General features: G+C 33.2%; 7 protein-coding genes and 1 long non-coding RNA gene across 16 annotated transcripts; 6 read left to right on the top strand and 2 right to left on the bottom strand.

Annotated features, from left to right (window-relative positions):
* The first annotated feature begins 491 nt into the window (after positions 1-491).
* Positions 492-4,875, top strand: LOC124436340 (protein CBFA2T1-like). Of its 4 annotated transcripts, none has more exons than XM_046986254.1 (11): positions 504-606; positions 1,282-1,417; positions 2,084-2,418; positions 2,485-2,574; positions 2,642-2,832; positions 2,913-2,995; positions 3,065-3,136; positions 3,351-3,439; positions 3,514-3,661; positions 3,840-4,091; positions 4,166-4,404. In XM_046986254.1, the coding sequence occupies exons 2-11, from the start codon at positions 1,399-1,401 to the stop codon at positions 4,195-4,197; spliced, it is 1,311 nt and encodes a 436-aa protein (XP_046842210.1). In that variant the 5' UTR covers positions 504-606; positions 1,282-1,398; the 3' UTR covers positions 4,198-4,404. The 4 variants fall into 4 exon arrangements, with proteins under 4 accessions (XP_046842209.1, XP_046842210.1, XP_046842207.1 ...); XM_046986251.1 differs by having other exon boundaries at positions 505-606; positions 3,840-4,096; positions 4,166-4,875; XM_046986253.1 differs by lacking the exon at positions 1,282-1,417 and having other exon boundaries at positions 492-606; positions 3,840-4,096; positions 4,166-4,875.
* Positions 4,876-4,933: 58 nt separating this feature from the next.
* On the top strand, positions 4,934-7,786 carry LOC124436343. 3 transcript variants are annotated; one of them, XM_046986258.1, is made up of 9 exons: positions 4,934-5,258; positions 5,860-5,905; positions 6,002-6,055; positions 6,161-6,243; positions 6,328-6,498; positions 6,564-6,659; positions 6,731-6,803; positions 6,881-7,014; positions 7,180-7,786. In XM_046986258.1, exons 2-9 carry the CDS (start codon positions 5,893-5,895, stop codon positions 7,411-7,413), a joined length of 858 nt encoding a protein of 285 aa, XP_046842214.1. In that variant the 5' UTR covers positions 4,934-5,258; positions 5,860-5,892; the 3' UTR covers positions 7,414-7,786. The 3 variants fall into 3 exon arrangements, with proteins under 3 accessions (XP_046842214.1, XP_046842213.1, XP_046842212.1); XM_046986257.1 differs by lacking the exon at positions 4,934-5,258 and adding an exon at positions 5,392-5,514; XM_046986256.1 differs by lacking the exon at positions 4,934-5,258 and adding an exon at positions 5,521-5,782.
* LOC124436342 lies at positions 7,764-9,841 on the top strand. The gene is made up of 7 exons (XM_046986255.1): positions 7,764-8,163; positions 8,271-8,520; positions 8,598-8,722; positions 8,793-8,895; positions 8,960-9,079; positions 9,405-9,499; positions 9,563-9,841. Exons 1-7 carry the CDS (start codon positions 7,774-7,776, stop codon positions 9,716-9,718), a joined length of 1,239 nt encoding a protein of 412 aa, XP_046842211.1. The 5' UTR covers positions 7,764-7,773; the 3' UTR covers positions 9,719-9,841.
* On the bottom strand, positions 9,809-11,539 carry LOC124436344 (heat shock transcription factor-like). The gene is made up of 3 exons (XM_046986260.1): positions 11,494-11,539; positions 11,010-11,050; positions 9,809-10,934 (listed from the first exon to the last, which is right to left on the bottom strand). Exons 2-3 carry the CDS (start codon positions 11,016-11,018, stop codon positions 10,113-10,115), a joined length of 831 nt encoding a protein of 276 aa, XP_046842216.1. The 5' UTR covers positions 11,019-11,050; positions 11,494-11,539; the 3' UTR covers positions 9,809-10,112.
* LOC124436339 (probable ATP-dependent RNA helicase ddx31) lies at positions 11,247-15,546 on the bottom strand. Its single transcript, XM_046986250.1, has 25 exons — positions 15,419-15,546; positions 15,236-15,307; positions 15,100-15,138; positions 14,700-14,749; positions 14,538-14,622; positions 14,422-14,465; positions 14,286-14,356; positions 14,133-14,197; positions 14,013-14,057; positions 13,883-13,924; positions 13,751-13,815; positions 13,622-13,682; positions 13,455-13,513; positions 13,275-13,390; positions 13,129-13,208; positions 12,944-13,046; positions 12,784-12,876; positions 12,665-12,717; positions 12,517-12,576; positions 12,389-12,439; positions 12,195-12,296; positions 12,089-12,126; positions 11,858-12,012; positions 11,660-11,792; positions 11,247-11,582 (listed from the first exon to the last, which is right to left on the bottom strand). Exons 1-25 carry the CDS (start codon positions 15,509-15,511, stop codon positions 11,474-11,476), a joined length of 1,884 nt encoding a protein of 627 aa, XP_046842206.1. The 5' UTR covers positions 15,512-15,546; the 3' UTR covers positions 11,247-11,473.
* LOC124436346 lies at positions 11,725-13,545 on the top strand. The gene is made up of 3 exons (XR_006945330.1): positions 11,725-11,808; positions 12,963-13,052; positions 13,329-13,545. It is a non-coding gene; the product is annotated as an uncharacterized LOC124436346 (long non-coding RNA).
* Positions 15,547-15,558: 12 nt separating the features above from the next.
* On the top strand, positions 15,559-16,562 carry LOC124436345. The gene is made up of 2 exons (XM_046986261.1): positions 15,559-16,098; positions 16,180-16,562. The coding sequence occupies exons 1-2, from the start codon at positions 15,640-15,642 to the stop codon at positions 16,486-16,488; spliced, it is 768 nt and encodes a 255-aa protein (XP_046842217.1). The 5' UTR covers positions 15,559-15,639; the 3' UTR covers positions 16,489-16,562.
* Positions 16,563-16,700: 138 nt separating this feature from the next.
* On the top strand, positions 16,701-19,159 carry LOC124437386. 4 transcript variants are annotated; one of them, XM_046987357.1, is made up of 6 exons: positions 16,701-16,830; positions 16,916-16,991; positions 17,330-17,429; positions 17,594-17,664; positions 18,226-18,297; positions 18,681-19,159. In XM_046987357.1, exons 1-6 carry the CDS (start codon positions 16,774-16,776, stop codon positions 18,695-18,697), a joined length of 393 nt encoding a protein of 130 aa, XP_046843313.1. In that variant the 5' UTR covers positions 16,701-16,773; the 3' UTR covers positions 18,698-19,159. The 4 variants fall into 4 exon arrangements, with proteins under 4 accessions (XP_046843313.1, XP_046843312.1, XP_046843314.1 ...); XM_046987356.1 differs by having other exon boundaries at positions 18,226-19,159; XM_046987358.1 differs by having other exon boundaries at positions 17,846-19,159.
* The last annotated feature ends 609 nt before the right edge of the window (positions 19,160-19,768 follow it).

The raw sequence follows: 19,768 nt of genomic DNA, 5'->3' as shown, positions 1-19,768 counted from the left end.
AAATATCATGTTTGGTGAACGTTTGATGAAGTCTAAACCTCTTTATATGTAGAAGAAACTGATTAGAAATGTTGAAACTACCACATTTTGACATTTTCCCGTGAAATATTACTCAATTAAACTATGTTAATGAGGAATCTTCAACATATGTACGAAAGTTTTTCATTTTTTAAATTTTCTACAAGTAGTGTTTCGTATTTTGCACTTTCATGCTAGAATCGATTTGAAATATCGTAATAAAGAGTAAAACGTTGTCAATTAGGTTGATTTAGTTGAGCTGTTTTTGGTTTAAGTAGCAAAAGCCTATTGACCACACAACCTTAAGTATTGTGAATATTCGCCATTATCAACGGGCAGATGCAACGAAAAATAGATATAATATTGTCAGCAGCTGCAATAGATTCCCGCCATCATATTTAACCAATTAGATCACGAGCTTTTGTGCAAGCATATGGTCTGCAGGTTGTTAAATATTTATCGCAAAGAGCCATGTCATATTTTCTGATAATGTGGCAAAACCAACTATGTAGCAACAACTGGTTCATTGAGCAAAAAAGGAATGAACATTTTAGCTAAGAAATTTGGTCCACTTGAAGGAGTTTTATGGTAAACTGTTTTACAATCTTTTAATATAACGTGAGCATGTAAATTGTTCGTGTTTTTAATGAAGCAGTTATGAACAAATTGTTTTCGTTTGTTGTTACTGAGACGATTTTTTCATTATCTGTATTCTGAAACAATATACGTAAATAATTGCAAAGCACAAAAATCTCTCAAAGCTAAACCTTTTTACTTCTTATGTCGTATCCAAGCAACTTAAATTTCATTAATAATTTAAACGATTCAAAATTTTATCTGCTCTGATGATATCAACATATGTAAAGCTTCTTCCATTTCTTGTATATGGGCAGGTGACAATAGCAGCTGCTAAGTTGCTGTTTTGTGCATGTCTAAATTACTTTAAAAGGTGATAGAAGAGTTTCTATTCCTTTCTAAGTTCTAAGAAAGTTGTTATGTGTTTGACAATTTGTCCTGCACTTGTTTGTAGTATGACTGACTACAGAGTAATGTAAGACAGATTTTAGTGTGGCAGTTAATAAAGAAATGTCTCGTTCTTCAATTAAAGGAAAAAAGTGCATTGTTTAAATAAATAAACTGTCAGGTTATGCATTTAGTAAGTTTTGAGCAGTAAGTACGAAGCAATATTTCTACTCATTGAGAAGTAAATTCGAATGTACCCCACCATTCAGCCCACCATCTAGAGACATTCTCATTCATTAGCATGTGACACAAAGAGCTGTGACGTCACGAGCTTTTTGTCGAAGAAGTAGAGGACGTGTAGTTTCAGGCGAGACGTCTCTAAAAATCGTCAATAATTTGTGAAATACAGTGAATGTGATGCCAGCCGTTACTGCAGGTAAAATTCTACACGATTTAACATATTACTAGCCAGTTTTTACTTGTTTATCTTATTCGAAAAGATATAAATATTTTGTAAAAATTCAAACGAGTTCCTTTTAAGTAGTGGAAAGCATGCAATATTTCTGTGATGGATTGTTTATTGAAATGAAACAAATGAGTAGGTTTTCTTAAAAAGAAATTTTACTAATTGTAAATGTACAAATGTGTCATGAAATGGCACTGTGTTTTTAAACAGTACTGTCATCCTCATAATTGTCAGCTCGTTAAATTGCGACCCGGGATTATAATATTACAAATTTATCGTAAGTGCATTGTATTTTGTGCTGTTAAAATGTTTTAAATGTGTTTTTTCTGTAAAGAGATTTTTCAAAGTTTTTCTTTGTAATTGACCCTCTAAGTCTGCACATCAAATGTTCGTATTTCAACATCGACGTTAATGATTCTGCTTCAATAAACATACATAAGACGACATTTTTTCTAAGCAATTCACTACACACATATACATTTATTTACAGTATTGAAATACTTTCGTACGCCAACGAGATCCAACTGAGACATTGATAAACTTTTATTCCATGAATATTTTTATTTCGTGTGGCAGTGAATAAATATGATTATTTATCAAAAGTCGTAAAAATTTGATTTCTTGTCGACACATTAGAAACTCATGATCCAAGAATGCCAGAGTCACCTAGTGAAGGCACAAATCATGCAACTCCAAGACATGCCACATCACCTGCAACATCAAACACAGTTGTAGCTGCTGAATCAAGATCTGTTAGTTCAACATTGTCTCATATAAATGGGAGCCACCCAAGTTCTTTAGCAACAAATACACCACCAACAGTTGGTAATGGCCTCAACCAACTTCCTCCTGCTTGTGGTGCAAGGCAACTCAGTAAATTGAAGCGTTTTCTTACTACGCTACAGCAGTTTGGATCAGATATTTCTCCTGAAATAGGGGAAAGAGTCAGGGGACTTGTGTTGAATTTAGTTGTAAGTTGAAATTTTTATGTCAAAAACTTGCATTGAAAGTGTTGATTATATTTTGTTCATTCTCAGAACTCTGCTGTCTCCATTGAAGAATTTCATCAACAGCTTCAAGAAGCAACAAACTTTCCTTTGCGGCCCTTTGTTATTCCTTTCTTGAAGGTAGATATATTTGTGTTATATAAACTAAAGAAAGATTTTGTTGTTTATCAAGATTAAATATTTTTAGGCCAATTTACCTCTCTTGCAAAGAGAGTTACTTGAATGTTCACAAATGTCAAAACAAACTACTCATCAGTATCTTCATAATCAACATGGGCAACTTCTTGAAGAACACGATGTATTACCATCTGAACAAATTGAAAATAATGCTTCTGAATTCAATGAAAATAACAAAAGAAAGTCTTGTGATAATAATAGGTATATTGTTTAATAGTGATTCCCCTGGTACTAAATGATCTCCTTACTTCTGGTTGGACTTTATGTAATTTATATTTTAGTATATCTAAGGAAAATGGCACTGACTTAGTGTCTGTTATGGATTCTATTGAAAAGCTTGCACCTCCAAAGAGGCAATGTTTAAGTATGTACATCACATGTAGTATAATGGTAATTGAATGATATGTGGTTGAATGAAATATTATTTTTACAGGTGCAAGTAGTACTGAAAGTACCACTGAATCCTTTTCTAAAACTGCTCCTAGGGCTGAGTTTTTTGCTCAAGGTAACCTCTGAGATTTAAAATTTACACTAACTAGCACATAGCCCTATTTCCCTGCACAATTACTTAAGTTTTTATTTTGAAACATATGTTATTACAGATTTTGAGATTTATTCAATCAACATGGCTTTAGTACATTGTGACAAGTTCTGGGCAAAAAATTTCATATTCATTTTCACAGACGTTTATTTATCTTAAATTGTATTCGTTTTAATAGGAAGTCGCGACAGTGAAGTTGCATCTCATGATCCTTTTGTTGATCCAAAAATACCTAATGATGTTGATGACTGGCGTCATGTTGAAACTGTATGCTATATTTATTTAATACTGTTTCTTATTTGTTAATACATCACTGTAAGGTTCATATTGATATGTTTCAGATGCTGCAATGCATTCTGGGCATGGTGGAGAAAACCAAGCGTGCCATCACAGTTTTGCAACAACGAAATATTCAAGATCGCGATGAGCTCATGTCATGGGCCAGAAAGACTGCAGAAGAGGCTGAACAAGACGTAAAGAGACGCGCAAGTAAGAAAATAATCCGAACTAGGTCGGGGCTGATCGTGCGACGGGGTATCGAATTTTTTTGAAGGGGGGAAGGTCAGAAGCTATCCAATATGGAAATAAATTAAACGACGATACTGGCAGAAATCATTAAAGGACTTCAATGATTTCAAACAATTAATGCTATTTCATTGATTGTCAGATGATCTTGTCTCCAAGACAATCAAACAAACGGAAGAACGAGTTTCTGAAGTTAAACGTCGTGCTGAGGAAGCCGTAAATGATGTTAAACGTCAGGCTGTTGTTGAACTTCAAAAAGCCGTTAGAGCTGCCGAGGAAAAGGCCAATGAAGCTGTCGGACAGACACAAAATAAAGTTGATAAGGCTGTAATGGAAGCGAGACGTCAAGCAATTGAAGAGACATTGACAATGATGAACAGACAGTCAGAATCCAGTGAGGTATATTTGTTTTATAAAATTTTACATTGTATGGATCATTTTACAGTGAAAGTTCGGGTTTTGTTTTAGAGTTGTTGGAACTGTGGTCGCAAAGCAAATGAAACATGCAGTGGATGTAATCTTGCACGTTATTGTGGATCATTTTGTCAACTTAAGGATTGGGATAACCATCACGATGTTTGTGGTCAACAGCTTAACAAGACTTCAGATGATGTGAAAAAATCATCAAATACTTTAGGAAAAGAATCCAGATTCACTCCAAGTCCTGCATTGAATCGTACTAAAGTTGCATCATCTCCTAGCAATACAAATGATCCGATAACATCTCTCAGTGATTACGTGAGGAAAACACCATCAACGTGAAGAAATTTTCATGATTTTAACAACAATACTAGCTAAGTCTGTTCTATATTGCTTTGAGAAGAACCCGTATGCACTGGTAATTTTTTACTCAACTCTTGTTCTGAGGTGGAAAGTAATTATTTAGAACATTAGATGGGAGGTAAGGAGTTTTTGTAAAATAATTGTGTTGATTTAGCTCAGATAACTCGATCCAAGATCAAACATGTTTGGTAGAGATTACCGCTCAACAAACAACGTATGTTGTGAATTGTATATTGAGGACACACGACCTATGTCGCATTCGTCAATGAGAGGGACGAAGGAAACAAAGTAAAGACCTTTTAAGGATGTAACTCCTAATTATGTCGCATTTAGCTTTTAAAATAATTTTTGTTAAACCGTAAAAAGCATTATTACATGCGTAATTTTATTCTTCAGCTGATTTTGATTCTTTAACGTACCTCATCTTTTCCTCTCGCATCTGTGAAAGCTTGCAACTGACACCGGGGGGTGGGGAGGCATCGAACATTTTTTTCTAGAGAATGCCCAGAAAGAAGCGTTGAATGCCCAGCAGTCGCCTCAAAGTGTCCACTTTTGGTTACAGATCCGTTCGTATGAGATATATCTACACACATCACTTGTATCTTCATTTTAAAGATGTGTAGGAGAAAAATCACCAAGTACCATTCATTGAGCTTAATGCTACCATCTCTCTCATCAACGATATAACGTATTTCCTATTTTAGCCAGTCACAGTTAATACATATCAATCACAGTTCACAGTCACACAGCTAGATGCCTGAAGACTCCATGATGAAAGGTAGGTCTGAATTTTTGTATTAATTATTTAAAAAAGTACTTCAAATGTCGATAAATTTGATGGCAAAAGCCTTGTTTGATATACGTTTACATATTGTTTGACTTGTAAATATTTTCGTCGGTTATTTTGGCGTTTAACTGTTTGTCTTAATCGGTCAGTATAATAACGGCAAGTTAGCTATGTTTAAATGTCTCTTGCGACTACAAGTCCGCTGTCTTTTGCTGATAATCGTTTCCAGGCCCCCTTTCCCCTGCAGGTAATTTAATAGAACTCAATGGTCATGCTTTGGTTTGTGACTATATGGCGGTAAATTCGAAATCAGAGAAATCAAGACTCAAAGCATTTGAATAGCAGTAATGTCTTCATTGCAGACCTTGAACTACCATACTCTCCGTCCTTTTTTCATGAGATTTAGCAAAAGTCTTCTGTTTCACATGTGTGCGGACGAGAAGTCTTCCTTTGTTATGAAGAAGTCGTCGACCACGAAAGATTGTTTATGCCGTCATATTGCTGAACGTGTCATTGTTAGAATTATTTTATCATCGTATTTTTTTTAAATACAAAAATATAGTCTACAAGCACTATTTAATATTTATTTTAGGATGGAAGATTAACGTTAAGGGAAATTGAAGAAATGGACTTAAAATGTAGGGTATTTTCAATGGAAGGCAATGGCCATGGGACCATTGAACAAGAGGCATCATATTGACATATTACTATTGAGCAGCGTTTATGCTTTTTAGGGTATTTTAGTTGCAAAAATAGAAATTGGAAAGTCTATAAATTAGAAAATACAGGTAGCTATGAATTTCAAAACTTTTGTGATTTAAAGAAAAATTGTATTGTTTTTTGCATTGTGCATTGTGTCTGTTTCAATATTGTAATTAAACTTTTTCAAACAGGATTGAATAACCATATTGCGCTGACAGACCCCATGAAATTCGAAAAGGATTTTGAAAAAGAGTTAAAACACCATTTTAATTGTGTAAGTAGGGATGCTTTAAAATGAGCTTTATTACTGTGTTTTTTTATTCATAATACAAAATCTGCCAATGAAATATTTTTATAGAGGGTTTGCATTTTGTTTGAGAAGAATATTTTATTGACAAGAATTTCACCTTGCAATGAGGAGAATCTTTTTCTGTCTTTGTCATCAACAATTTATATGATCTGTGTCCCTCGCTCTTCTCATGTTCTTATGTCCAATTTAAAAGCAGCACATAAAAAGTTTGTGTTGAAGGTACCATAACAAATTTCATTAAATCATTTCTCATGTATGTTTCTGATGACAATAATTTTTATTAGGCCATTGAAAACATATTTTGTTGTGGGTTGGATGAAATGGATTTTTGTGGAAGAAGTGATTCCCTTTTTAATCTCATTTTGAATATGAGCAGTCAGGTAAAATATGTCAGTATCAATTTAAAATCCCTTCCAAGAAATATGTGTACTGGTATATAAGATATTTTTAGGGTCAGTTTAGTAACTTCAGATTAAACCAGATTGATGAAAATCCACTCTCTCGGAAACGTAAAAGAGACATTGGTAGTTTGATTGTTTGTTGTTTTTTTCCATTGAAAACTCTTTGATCTCTTGTATGATGGCTGATGGTAATGTTACAGGAAATGATGATGATAATAAAGAAAATGTTATGTCAGTTAACGAAGAACATGTAAAGGATAAAACAAGAAAGATTTATGCATTAAAGACATTTGGATCACATCAACAACCTGCATTGGAGAAAATTGAATTCAAGGTTTGTACTCTGCTTCTACAATATATTCTTTCATAATTCATATCAATGAATTGGAATGGGGGACAATTGGGACACTCATGAAAGAAGTTAAAACTTCTGCATTATACATAATTATTAAACATCAAAAATGAAGAAATGACATTATTTTTATGGTTGAATTGCCAGATGTTTACAAAATTCAAAGGTGGAAGATATATTGGTGATGAGGAACAAGAAGAAATAAAAGACGTTGTTAAGTGTTCAGCGCAATTTAAAGGAAAAAATGTAGTTGAAGGAATAAAAAAATTGTGTGAGCATGGTCTTGCTTCACAACCATTGCCATCGCATTTAAAAAATATTCCTTCAGCTTTAAAAACCTCTTTTGTGTTAACTGATAAGAAAATATCTCATGAAAAATGATCCTTCGTGGTTGCAGTACAAAAGGGCGCCCAAATATTTTGATTGTTTGTTTATTTAATGATAAATAGATAAGACTAGGAATGTTTTATTTGTGAACGTTCCAAATGTCGGCACTTTCAACATATTTCTAAAGAACTATAAAGACAACACAAATCGAAAATCACGACACTTTCATCAATGCCATGAATTTTACGAGAAATGGACAACCTTGCTGAAGCCAAAGCTAAATAATTAATTATGTGCATAGGCGACATAATTTTGCATATTTTCTTATGCTTAAATAATAAATCTAAGTAATAAATATAACGTATATACTTAATTTAAGCAAAGACGACAGAGGACAGTCAAAATATATAAAAAATGGCATCAGAAATAGCGTTGTGTGCCTTCTTCTGTTTGAGTTTCATTCGTGGTAGCTTCCCCTTACTAATCCATTATGGAATGGCTTCGTATAAAGTACCAAGTTTACTGTTCTTGTTGAGAACACCAGGAACTATCGTCTTGTTTGGTATTTCCACTTTGTATTTATACTTGAAAGGATCAGATTCGAAATTAGAGATAACTAATAATTTGAAAAGTGCAAGAAGTTATAGGAGAGCAGCAATATTAGGATTTGTTCAACTATCTGGGCCTTATCTCCTCTTCATGTATGCCTTGAAATTCTTAAGTCCAACCGTAGGTGCAGTCTTCATGAGCTCTACACCCTATTGCACACAATTCATACTAAAATTACTATCCATAACATCTCAGGTAGGAATTTAATTTGATTTTTATATTAATTTAATTTTATTTTGATATTCATTTAATCTTTTAATCATTCATGTTAAACGCTTACATTATGGTATATTTTTTTGTAGAGGAACTATGGTAATCGATGGAATTCATCATCCACTCTAATTGGTGTTTTTGGGATACTTGCTGTTACTATGGCTAATATTTTCATTGTCACAATGGATACCACTTGTGAAGCAAGATATGACAATCTTACAGGAAATAGAAGTGATGAAGTTGTACAAGTTAAGCCAAATACATGTTTTACTTCTTTGGAAGTTTCCACTGCATGTCTTGCACTGTTTGGGGCAACCTGTTTGTGGTCTGTCAGTGCAGGTAACTATCATTTTTCTTAAAGATTTCATGAAGAGACCATTTTCATTTTTTTGGTTAAAATCTTTTTCATGTTATAGTGATTTCCCAGTTGAAGAGGGTGAATGTTTTTTACTTGATTGGTGGCCTTTTGAACAATGCATTTGCTGGTGTTTATGCTGTTATAATATGGGTTGTTGTTCAACAACATATTAACACAGACAATGTAAGTTATTTGTCCTTAAATCATTTGTTTTATTTAATTATTTTTCGCCAAAAAGTTTCTATTTTTCAAGGTTGTGTGGAACAGTGTGAAGGGCTCATTGTCTGTTTCTTTTCTTTCAATTGCTTCCAGTTGGATAGCGTCATTATTATTGTATTATCTATACCAGTCATTAGGTTTGTTCCTTTAATTTTTCATGACATATGAACAAGAGCTGCTGATTATTCTTAATATTTTTAGGTGCTAAATCAACAAACAGAGTGATGTGTCTTGTACCCATTATTACCTGGCTAGAAGACTTACTCTTTCTTCATCATTTAAGTGGTTCTCAATTATGGATTGGTGTTTTGGAAGCCTTTGGTAACTATTTTATTCACAGCACTTAAAACATCACATTTTTATTTTGTATAACAATCTGCTTTTCCCCATTGCAATATATTGTGCATTGGTTCATACACCAAAATGGTGCTGCATGATTACTTTCACTTGGAAAGATATGATCAGTTAGGTACAAAATATCCTTTGTTTGATCACCTTAAATATATTGAATGCATTTTATCCATTTAATCACATTTTCACATTTAACTTGTTGTAATCAACTTGCTCAGAAAAGTGAAAGACTAAGATTTCTTCTATGTCCTGTGATTAAAACTTTTTAATTTGACACACATGTTTATTTTTAAAGGTCTTGTGTTAGTTGTTGCTGGTCTTTATCTCTCATCTAATGAACAAGACAAGAATCGCTTTGAAGAACCTCTATTACCAGGCTACTCGTCAGAGGTATATCAGTTTACTTTAGCTTTTTAAACTAGAACAATATGTTGGAGATATTCTAACTTGCAGGAAGATGATGCTGAAGCTGTTGAAAGAGAAAGTGAACTGACCAACAACCCAAATTCTGAGGATGAATTATCACAGTCAGGTAGCAGTTTGCAAGAATCACTGGAACCTCCAATTATTCATTATGTAGAAAATGACAATAACAGTGATGGCATTTAGTAGTGTACCTAAGTACTGTATTTTTATATATTGTACATATCCTGTTCATGTCAAGACTGTATGTGAAGGTAAAACTACCATGTGCAGAGGTTTGTATCATAAAACTGTGGTGTATTTATTTTACCCAACTGTTGCTAATTCAATGGCTTTTTTTAAATCAACGTATTTACATTACAAGTACAAAATCAATTGTCAGCATAGGAAACAATATATGTCCAGCATATGAACTATTTATGTTTTTAAGTTTGTACAATAGACTAAATTTTAATTATCATTTACAATAATTTCATACTCCAATATTTTTCAATAATTAAATATAGAAAGCAGTTAAGTGCAAAACATGAAATTCAAAAAGCTTTATGGCCAGTAAGTGAACCAGTTTAGTAAAAAAATGTTAATTTTGCCTGGCTGTTTCAGTGGACTGATAGCACAACGGACGGCAACTCAAACAATGGCACATCCCTATGTTTGAGAAGTTTCCAGTGGCTGCTGCAGAAAATGGCATGGAATAAAGGTTTTCATTTAGTTGTGGTTCCCAAACTACTCCTGGAAATATTTGTGGATTGGGAGGTGAGTACTTTAAATACATTAACAGTTGAACTGCGTGCTGCTCTTCCTGAAATTTCTGGTACATGTAATCTAATGCAAACTGTTCATGATCTTGTGAAGTTTCGTTGCTGCCTTCTTTGGTACTTGCATGCATATAGTAATCGTGAAACCACGCTGCATTTCGTCTAGTGTAGCATTCGGTGTTTTTAGCAGACCTTGCGCTCCTACCACGACTTTTCTCATCGTAAAAAGGGCCCAAAATACTATTTTTGCGCTTTTTGGTAGAAGGACAGGTTCTCTGAACAAGATGCATCATTTGAGGCTTGCTTCGTGTGAAGTTGGGGTGTTCAAACTTCATATTTTTATTTGGATCAGATTTCCCGCTGGTCGGTACTTTTCGAAAGCCGTATAAATTCAACTGACGAACGAAACTTGTGAAGTTCTTTGTCTTGAACATTTCCGCCGTCTTGTCCAGAACAATACGTTTGAACGTATCGGCATCAAAAATCACAATTGCTTCTCCATTGCCAGACCATCTTATTGCATCCTGGTATTTGTTTTCGCTAAGTAAAACTTTTAATTTTGCTATGAATGGACTCAGTGGTCTTAGTTTAGGAGAGGAAGATGGACTGTGAACGCTCGACATATTTTGTTGACGATACGTCTCCTGCGTGAAAATATTTTATATTTTCATTAGTAAATATTTTAAAACTCAAAGAGCAAAAACAGTTTTTAGGAAAACCTTTTTCATCCAGCCAAATCCCTAACTTGGCGTGTTTTTTTCTACAGAAAAAAAGAAACCTTACCTTCACGAAAACTCGATATCAAGTATCAAGAATTTGGTTTGCAAGCTCAAAGTTTCGTTTTGTAGTTTCTATACTATTTGCCTTAAATTTATCCAATATTTTGCTTAAGAAAACTCCAATAAAAGAAGATTTAAACGTCTGTTCGCAACATAAGTAGAATAAAAAAAGACGTCTAAAAAATCCAACTTCTTGTTTCGACCTTGCTGACGTGACTTTTTACAGTAACCAATAGAACGACTTGTTAGTGATAACGTTTTCTTACAAAGATGTTTATTGGATATCGGCGTTTGATTTTGTATCTAAAATCCAGGTCTAGTTTTCTATTTCAGATACTTAGATTAATACACTATGGCAGTGAATTACATCAAAAGCAAGAAGACAATGTGACTGACCAAGCAATTTACTTGATACCAGACTCACGCTGTTTTTGTTTAAAGTTCCTTTTCGAAGAATGAACGACTTGTTGAGATTCTTTCTTCTTACGACAAACTTTGAATGAAGCGAAGGTCCTGTTGACCAAGTATATTATTTAGTGTGCAGTTTAATATATCAGTTAAAAATAAAAAGCAGCTACATTATTCCATACCGTTTCAGCTCGCTTGGCGTTTCTCTCAAGGCAAAACTTTTTGCTAAGTGTCCCAGATGCAAATTACGGGGATGAAATATGTGTTTTAGCGAGGATGGAAATGTATTGTACGCTCCAATGAACGAACGAAATGCTAAATGACAAAGAAGGTGTGTGTTTTTGTTGTACCTTTTCATTATCAGATAGAAGTTTTCTCACCTGTCACAGCCTTTTGCTTTGTTGAGGTATTATCAACTACAAATTCTTCAAATTTCATTTGCACTTCAGTTATCATATTTTGAATACTACCAGTTTCTGCAGGATATAAACTGCGAAACCCTTCGTGAATTTCGTCCATTTTCAATTCACGTAGCCTAAAAACAATAAAACATGAAATGTGTTGACAACCGATAGATAACTGATCCTTCAGGGTTTTCTTGCCTCCCTGACCTTAAATTCTGACTGTTCAACAATTTTAAGTATGCAACCTGAAAAAAAGTAAAAAGCAAATACTTGATAAATGATTAGGATAGAGCCCCTTCATTTTTACTGCTACCTCGGAAGGAAGAAGAAAAAGAAGAGCATGACCAGAATTCCCAATCCTTGCAGTTCGACCAACTCGATGAACATAGTCAGCACTCAATATTGGAGGATTGTACTTGGAAAAAATATATGTTAAAGATCATAACATGAACTACTTTTTATTCAAGATAATATACTAAGAAATTATGAGAAAGAAGATTAAATCACCTGGACAATCCAGTCAACAGAAGGCATATCAAGTCCACGAGCAACAACATCCTGAAATATTTATATCTAATTTACCTCTAGCCAGAAAAACAATCTTAGTGTACATTAAGATAAAATATCTGCCTTACTGTGCAAAGAAGTACTCCATATTCAGAATCCTTAAATGACTGAAACACTTCAACTCTTTCCTAAGCATCAGTTTATCTTTGTTATAAAACTAGAAATCAATAGCACAATTTGGATAAAATGAAAAGATCTAATTCGAATCATACTTACATGCTGTGGTAAGTTTCCATGTAGTTTCATAAATGTCCCATTTCCTGCCAAATCAAACAATATTTGAGAACAAATGCCTAATTTTACAGAGACTTTGGACTATACTCACACATAAATACCTTTAGATGTTGAGAGAATGTTTGCAAAGAGAACAAAATGAAACTCTACGGAATCTTGCGTTGTGAAAAACACAATGATTTTACATTTGCTCTGTTCAGACATATAAAATTTTTGAATATTTTTATTGTGGTTAAAGTATTTATGATTGATTTACGTACCTTTTTAATTTTTGCTCTAGGAATGTGGACAATGTAACAAGTCTTAATTTAAGAGGAACAACAACACAGAATTGTTCAAGTCCCATAGGAATGTCATATTCTTCCTGTTGGTATGTACAATTTCAAGCAATTCTTGGTTAACATTTTGTTCATAATAAAGACAATCAATGGAAACAAACACTATACCTCATGTTTTGAGCCATTTTGGTTACAAATATTTATTGTTATAGGAGACTCCATGTTCATTCCAACTAAACCATGTACTGCTGCATGATGATAAGATTATTTCAACAAACACTTATTAAAAGGAGAACATGACCTTTTAGACTGACCATGATGTTCAAGAGTTGCTGAAAGTAAAACTTTTTGATATCTTTTTGAACTAGTGTGCTCTTTAACTGTTGACAAGATGAAGGAAATGTCTTCTTCAAAGCCAAGATCAAGTAACCTACCACATAAAAATCAGGAGTTTAGATTAGCCATGTTTAATGTTTGTGATTATTTTAACTAACCTGTCAGCCTCGTCGAGGATAAGCCATCTGATTTGTGATAATTTAAGGCATGAAGTGGTCTGTTGAAAAATAAAACAATTTATATGATGAACAAGGAGTATATATTGAATGATGAATAAGCAATACATATCCGATCCACATAAGCAATCCATCATATTGAATCATACCTTAAGATGATCAGCTAATCTTCCAGGAGTTGCCACTAAGATATTTATTCCTTTCCTCAATCTAAAAAAAACAAATTAGCAAAGTTTACTCCTATATGCAATGTACATTTAACAAAACATTAACATCACCTGGCTTTCTCAGATTTTCGTTTTTCCCCACCAGTGATAGAGCCAGGAACAATCCAAATAAACGGCTGAAGGGAAATAAATTTCAGAAATATGATTAAGGATTTGCATCTACAAAGTTAAAATTCTATATACCTTAAGAACTTTTTTCAACACTGTCAAAGTTTGTGTAGCGAGCTTAAAAGAAATTCATCAATATGAACATTTAGCTCATTGGAAAGAAACTTAACAGCATTTTCTGCTATAACACTAAGAAAATGCTTACTTCGCGTGTTGGGACCAAAATAAGACAATATGTTCCATCAGTACGCTAAAACAAAAGATGAAATATGTGTTCTGTATCAACTTTCAACAGCAAAAATAATGTGCATCTTTAAGTTTCTACCTTTATTTTTGGCATGATGGCTTGGAGAGATTGAACAACAGGAACAATATACGACAAAGTTTTACCTAAATATAGTCATTCCATAACATAAACCTTTAAGCATATGGTTGAAATGATAAAAATATTTCAAACAAATTAAGACAACATATCTACCTGAACCAGTAGGCGAGCGAACAAACACATCTTTGCCTTTGAGTAATAGTGGAATACTGGCCTTTTGAACACTTCAGAAAAAAAAAAATTAACAAAAATTGTGAACTGTGAGTGAAAAAGGCAATAGAAGCTTTACCTTGTCATTTTAGTTAATTTAAGATTTCTCTCCAGGTTAATTATCTAAATGTTAGATATAATTTATTTAAGTAAAAGACAATGTGCTTTGTCAATAATATTGTGTCTCTGTTTAACCATGAGTGGAGCCAGCATCAGCTGTCTAAAATCACTCTTGCTAAATGTATCGTCTATCTTATTGTCCAGCGACTGTACAACATCTCTAAATGGTAAAGGATTGATCAATTTCACACAAAGCTGATTCCCATGTTTAGAATGCTTTCAAAATTTAGACTTTACCTTGAAATATTTGGAATTGTTGGATTCTTTTCGAAAACAGATGAAATGATCTGGCAACAATAGAAAAATATGTTGAAATGAACTTTTTGTGAAACTGATACTATATAGACCATTAAACATGTACCAAACCTGAAACTTGTTAGACTTTCCCTAATGACTTGTTGAACCTTAATGAAAGTAGAAGAGTATAATTGTTTAAATGAAAAATTTTAACCGAACGTAAGATTTCAGTGTCATGAAAGAATTGCAAGCCGTTTTAATCACCGTGTTTTTGTTCTCGATTTCATTAATAATTGACTTTTTCATATAAAAATATGAAAAATATTGACAATAGAAAAATATGTTGAAATGAACTTTTTGTGAAACTGATACTATATGGACCATTAAACATGTACCAAACCTGAAACTTGTTAGACTTTCCCCTAATGACTTGTTGAACCTTAATGAAAGTAGAAGAGTATAATTGTTTAAATGAAAAATTTTAACCGAACGTAAGATTTCAGTGTCATGAAAGAATTGCAAGCCGTTTTAATCACCGTGTTTTTGTTCTCGATTTCATTAATAATTGACTTTTTCATATGTTTCGCCTTCTTTGTGGAATGTCGTTGCTGTAGATAGAAGGAAGATTTTATCAAATATTTTCAGTATCCAATCCAATTTTCTTCACTTGCGTTTTGGTTATTGAGTAAAAAATCTATATTTATATATTTCATTCTAACTTGTGACTTTCTTTTTCCAAAATTTTCATCTCTGTCACAGCCAAAAGACGATTTTCCCGTCAAATTTAGTATTATATCATCTTCCTTTGCCATTGTGTTGTGAGCACTGCGAGCGTCTACAGTCTGGGGTATACTTCATGTAAAGGTAATGTGAAAAGGAACATTCGACAAGCGCTTTCATAGTTGTTTACAGCTTGAATTTCTCTTCATAGAAAATAGAAATGAGTGAAAAAGAAGAAAGTGTTGATATTACTACTACACATGAGTCTGTTGTTTCAATAAATGAAACCAATGTACAAGAAAACGATGAATACGAGCCATTCAGCAAGAAAAGCAAAACATCTGATGAATCATATCCATTTGCCAAGTCTAGAGGCATTAAGATCTTCTCTCAACGTGAAATAGGCCGACAAGATGCTGCAATGACCAAAGAATATTGGAAATTTTGGAATGAAACGGCAGAGGAGCTATGCAGCGATGGAGCATACAATAAATGGGGAAAACGAGATATCAAACTTTACATTGATGCTGTTTGGATAGTGTACAAAACAAAACTATTAGAACCACGCGAGAGAGAACTTCGTGATAACTTGACAAAGTTTCACGACAGTTATGGATCAAGAGAGCTTCCTGCTAAACTTCGCACTGAAGATGAAAATTTAATTGAACTCTTGTCACAGGTAAACTCTCAATTTTATAGCATACAAAAATATTTTGCCTTGCACAATACTGAAATATGGATTTGTGTACCACTTCTGTAGCTGCATGATTCAACAGCAAATCTTACTGAATTGAATTTGGAGCTGAGTAAATACAGAGGAAAGTTGTTAAATATAAAGGAAAGAGCAATATCTAGTTCATTTACAAAAGAAATGAAGCAACAGGAAGTTGAAATGATGATGAAAGAAGTCGCAGAAAAAGAAAAGAATCTGTATGATGGAATGGCTGAAGTAAAAAAAGATCAAGACTCACTAAAAAAGTCTTTAAACAAACTTGGAAACATCATTGAAAAGACAAAACGGAAATGTCCACAATTTCATAATGTAACTACTGATGAAGCCTTAAATTAATCACCAATGCCTGTGTAAACTATACTATAAGTAATGTCTTTAACTCATATTTTATTTGAAATTATTTCAACCTATCTGTTTTTGTAAGTATATAACAATGGTGGCCATTCTGTATTCAATTCTCACGCCCCCCTAGCTCCTCTCCCCCTAGTTCAATTCTCTTCATCCCCCCAACTCCATTCCCCCACCCCCCTAACTTCTTGAGGCTGAGACAGACACATGGTTGGAATTCGTTGAGTGGGAGAGTACAAATGGAGATGAAGAGTGTTCGTGTCAATAAGGGAGATGGTGACAAGATTACAGCGTAAGCTCGAAGAAGACTTTGAAACTATATATTCAAAAGTATGTTCAAAAATTTAGAATGATAATATTTAGGCTTGTGAAAATTATTGTGCAAATTTCATCGCAAAATATTTTTCATACATAGTACTGTCGTCCATTTACTGGTGCTCCTGAAGTAACGCTAAGCACATGTGAATTGCCAGAGAATGTGAAATTAATCGGTGAGACACTATAAATTCTTTCATTTGTCTCTAATATTAATATAATTTACCATGATAGCCATTGCCCATCCTAAATATTAATATATTTGTAATAGTTGTTCAAACTTCGAAGGAAATGCTTCAGTCAAAATAGTCTTTAGTGTTTCCGGCATTAGACAGTACTTTGATGTTTCCAAAACATGAAGTCTACTGTCTGATTTGATCTATATTTATCCGTTTACATAGCATTTTGTACAGTTATTCTTAATTTACGTTATCTTCACAAATACAGTTTTATTTATCAGCATTTGTACAAATAAACTAGGTAATTGTCTAATGTGTATATTTGCATTACTTAGAAAGGTACAGTCGGTTCAACAGTAGTCCATGTAAGTCTGTTGTTGGCTCTAATGATGAAGAAAGTGACGATAACAGTGATGTGTCAGATTCTGGATCAAGGTGATCACAATCTTCATTTAACATAACAAAACTATTAACAATAGCAACAATATTTTGGGAAAATTATGAACGATTAGAAGTTTTAACACATGTTTATGTAATATACAGATAATAATGAGTCAATGAAGAGTCTTGTTTGTTTCACCTTGATTTTCTCTTTCTAGCGGCTTCAGTTCTGACTGTAGTGGCTCATTCAAAAGAGGTGAAGGACTTTCAATTAATCATTTGACAACACGTAAGTCTTTAGAGATAAAAAATGAACCAAAAATATTGAATGAACATGAAAGAAATCATCAAAGAACAGGCTCATTCCTTAGTAATACTCATTCGACACATGAAATATTTAAGAACATGTTCATGGATAACACAGAACTTAATGTACCAGTCACCCAGCTTTCATCAAAAATCTTTCACAGTGACTCTTCCGACAAAATGAGTAAGATTGAAAGAACTGAGGAAAACATAAAGTCACTTGCGAAGGTTTCAATGAAATTTGATCAAACTGATTTGGATCCAGTAAAGTTGAAAATAAATTGCAACACAAGGAGGGCAGGTGTACGTCGAAAATTTCGATTTGTGCAGCGAGTTCTTCATAAACAAGACTCTTCATGTGAATTTAAACCAAGAAAAGATGAGAATTTACAATTTGTCAATGAATCAAAAGTAAATGATGTAAAGAAGGAATTAAAAATGTCTGAAAATGCTCATATAACAACTATATACAACAACTGGAGTTTGAATGTTTCAAACATCGAAGATGACTCATCTGTGTTTGAAAATGATTTTCTACTTAAAGGAAACAAATATTCAGATGAAATAATTGGAAGAAAATATTCACTGAAGAAAAAAGGGAATTCTGGCTGTAAAGGTAGTGATTGTTTCCTTGTTAATCGAGGGCATTCATTTGATCAATGCATTAGTGATGATTCTATGGAAGAATAGACAAATGAGAATTCTTCAGAAACTTCTGATCTTCTACTTCTTCAACACATCAAAAATGACTACAATGGTACATGATAGAAAGACTGCTCAGGACCTTTAAATAATTATCCTCACAAAGCATTTGTTAAATCTGTTATTGAATGTTTTAATTGTTACTCTACTCCACAAGAGCTTTGCATGCTTAAAGATAAAGTACGATTGCATACAGTTCGTCATTTGACTAATGTTTTATTTCACTCATACTCAGGCTCCACACCATGTTTAACGGACATCTGAAACTAGTTTTAACAATACGTACTTATTTTACAGAAAAGGGATTTGATTGAAATTATGCAATTTCATTAATATTAAGCATACAACAGTAAGAGTTTTTACAATCATTAACAGACAATCACGCAAATGTTCTTCATCCATGTTTATCACAACGGAAAAAAACACATAAAATGAGTGGTTCAATTAAAGTGTGCCACTATAAGTTAAAGAAGATTATCTTGTGACATCTATAGGTTGCTGGTTTATTAAAAAGATTATACTCTAAAGAAAATTTAATTCTAAGGAAAGTTTGATATTCATGAACCAGCTATTGTTGGATATATACTATAATTTATTTTAATATATTTTTAAAATGCTTGAAATTAAACTTTTTAATTGCTGTTATTCCAGTATTGCTAATGGTAATGTTCCGCTTTACTTGATATTTTATGTTTGTGCTTTTGTGTTTGTCTATTGATTTAACTTGTGTTTAAGAAATAAAAGATGTTTACTGTGTTTGCACAGGCTTATGCAAACCGAGGAGACCTTTGGGAGAACTCGAGAGCTGATCAGTGCAAGCCCGAGACTGAAGGTCGAGAGTTGCACCTGCTAAAGAGTTCTTAAACATAGCCAGCCCACAAATTTGTTCATTCTGTGTAAAATTTTTTATCATTATTTATTTCTTTAAAAATCTATTGTTTTTACAATAAGTAAGCACCAAAATATTTACATACCATGAAACTTGCGGGCTGGTACGTCACTTCATAAAGACAGTTCAAGAAGTTGTTACACCAAATATCCACAGTTCCAAACTGTGGATGACGTCAGGTCATTGGCGACATTATTCTTTTAGTTTCCGTGAAAATGTAGATCTTTAAAAATTGTAACAAATTGTAATAATTTATCAATATTTTATTACTCTATTGACAGTAGTGAATGAGATGAAAATTACGTCCTGTTATTATACATCGAGCTATTCTAGGTTCAGTTGAAAGAATGATTGCTATTCTTACTGAAAGCTTTTGTGGAAAATGGTGAGTGTTTTCTTGGCTCGTGCCGGAGCTGAAAGCGGTCTGAATTGTTTAAAATTTTTTATCATTGTTACTTTACTCTACTTTATTTCCAAATTTTGACGCGCTGCATGT

This window comes from Xenia sp. Carnegie-2017, unplaced genomic scaffold (assembly GCF_021976095.1).
Source record: "Xenia sp. Carnegie-2017 unplaced genomic scaffold, XeniaSp_v1 HiC_scaffold_16, whole genome shotgun sequence".
NCBI classification, from domain to species: domain Eukaryota; kingdom Metazoa; phylum Cnidaria; class Anthozoa; order Malacalcyonacea; family Xeniidae; genus Xenia; species Xenia sp. Carnegie-2017.
The sequence above is the reverse complement of the archived record's forward strand: the minus strand, read 5'-3'. Positions and strand labels throughout refer to the sequence as shown.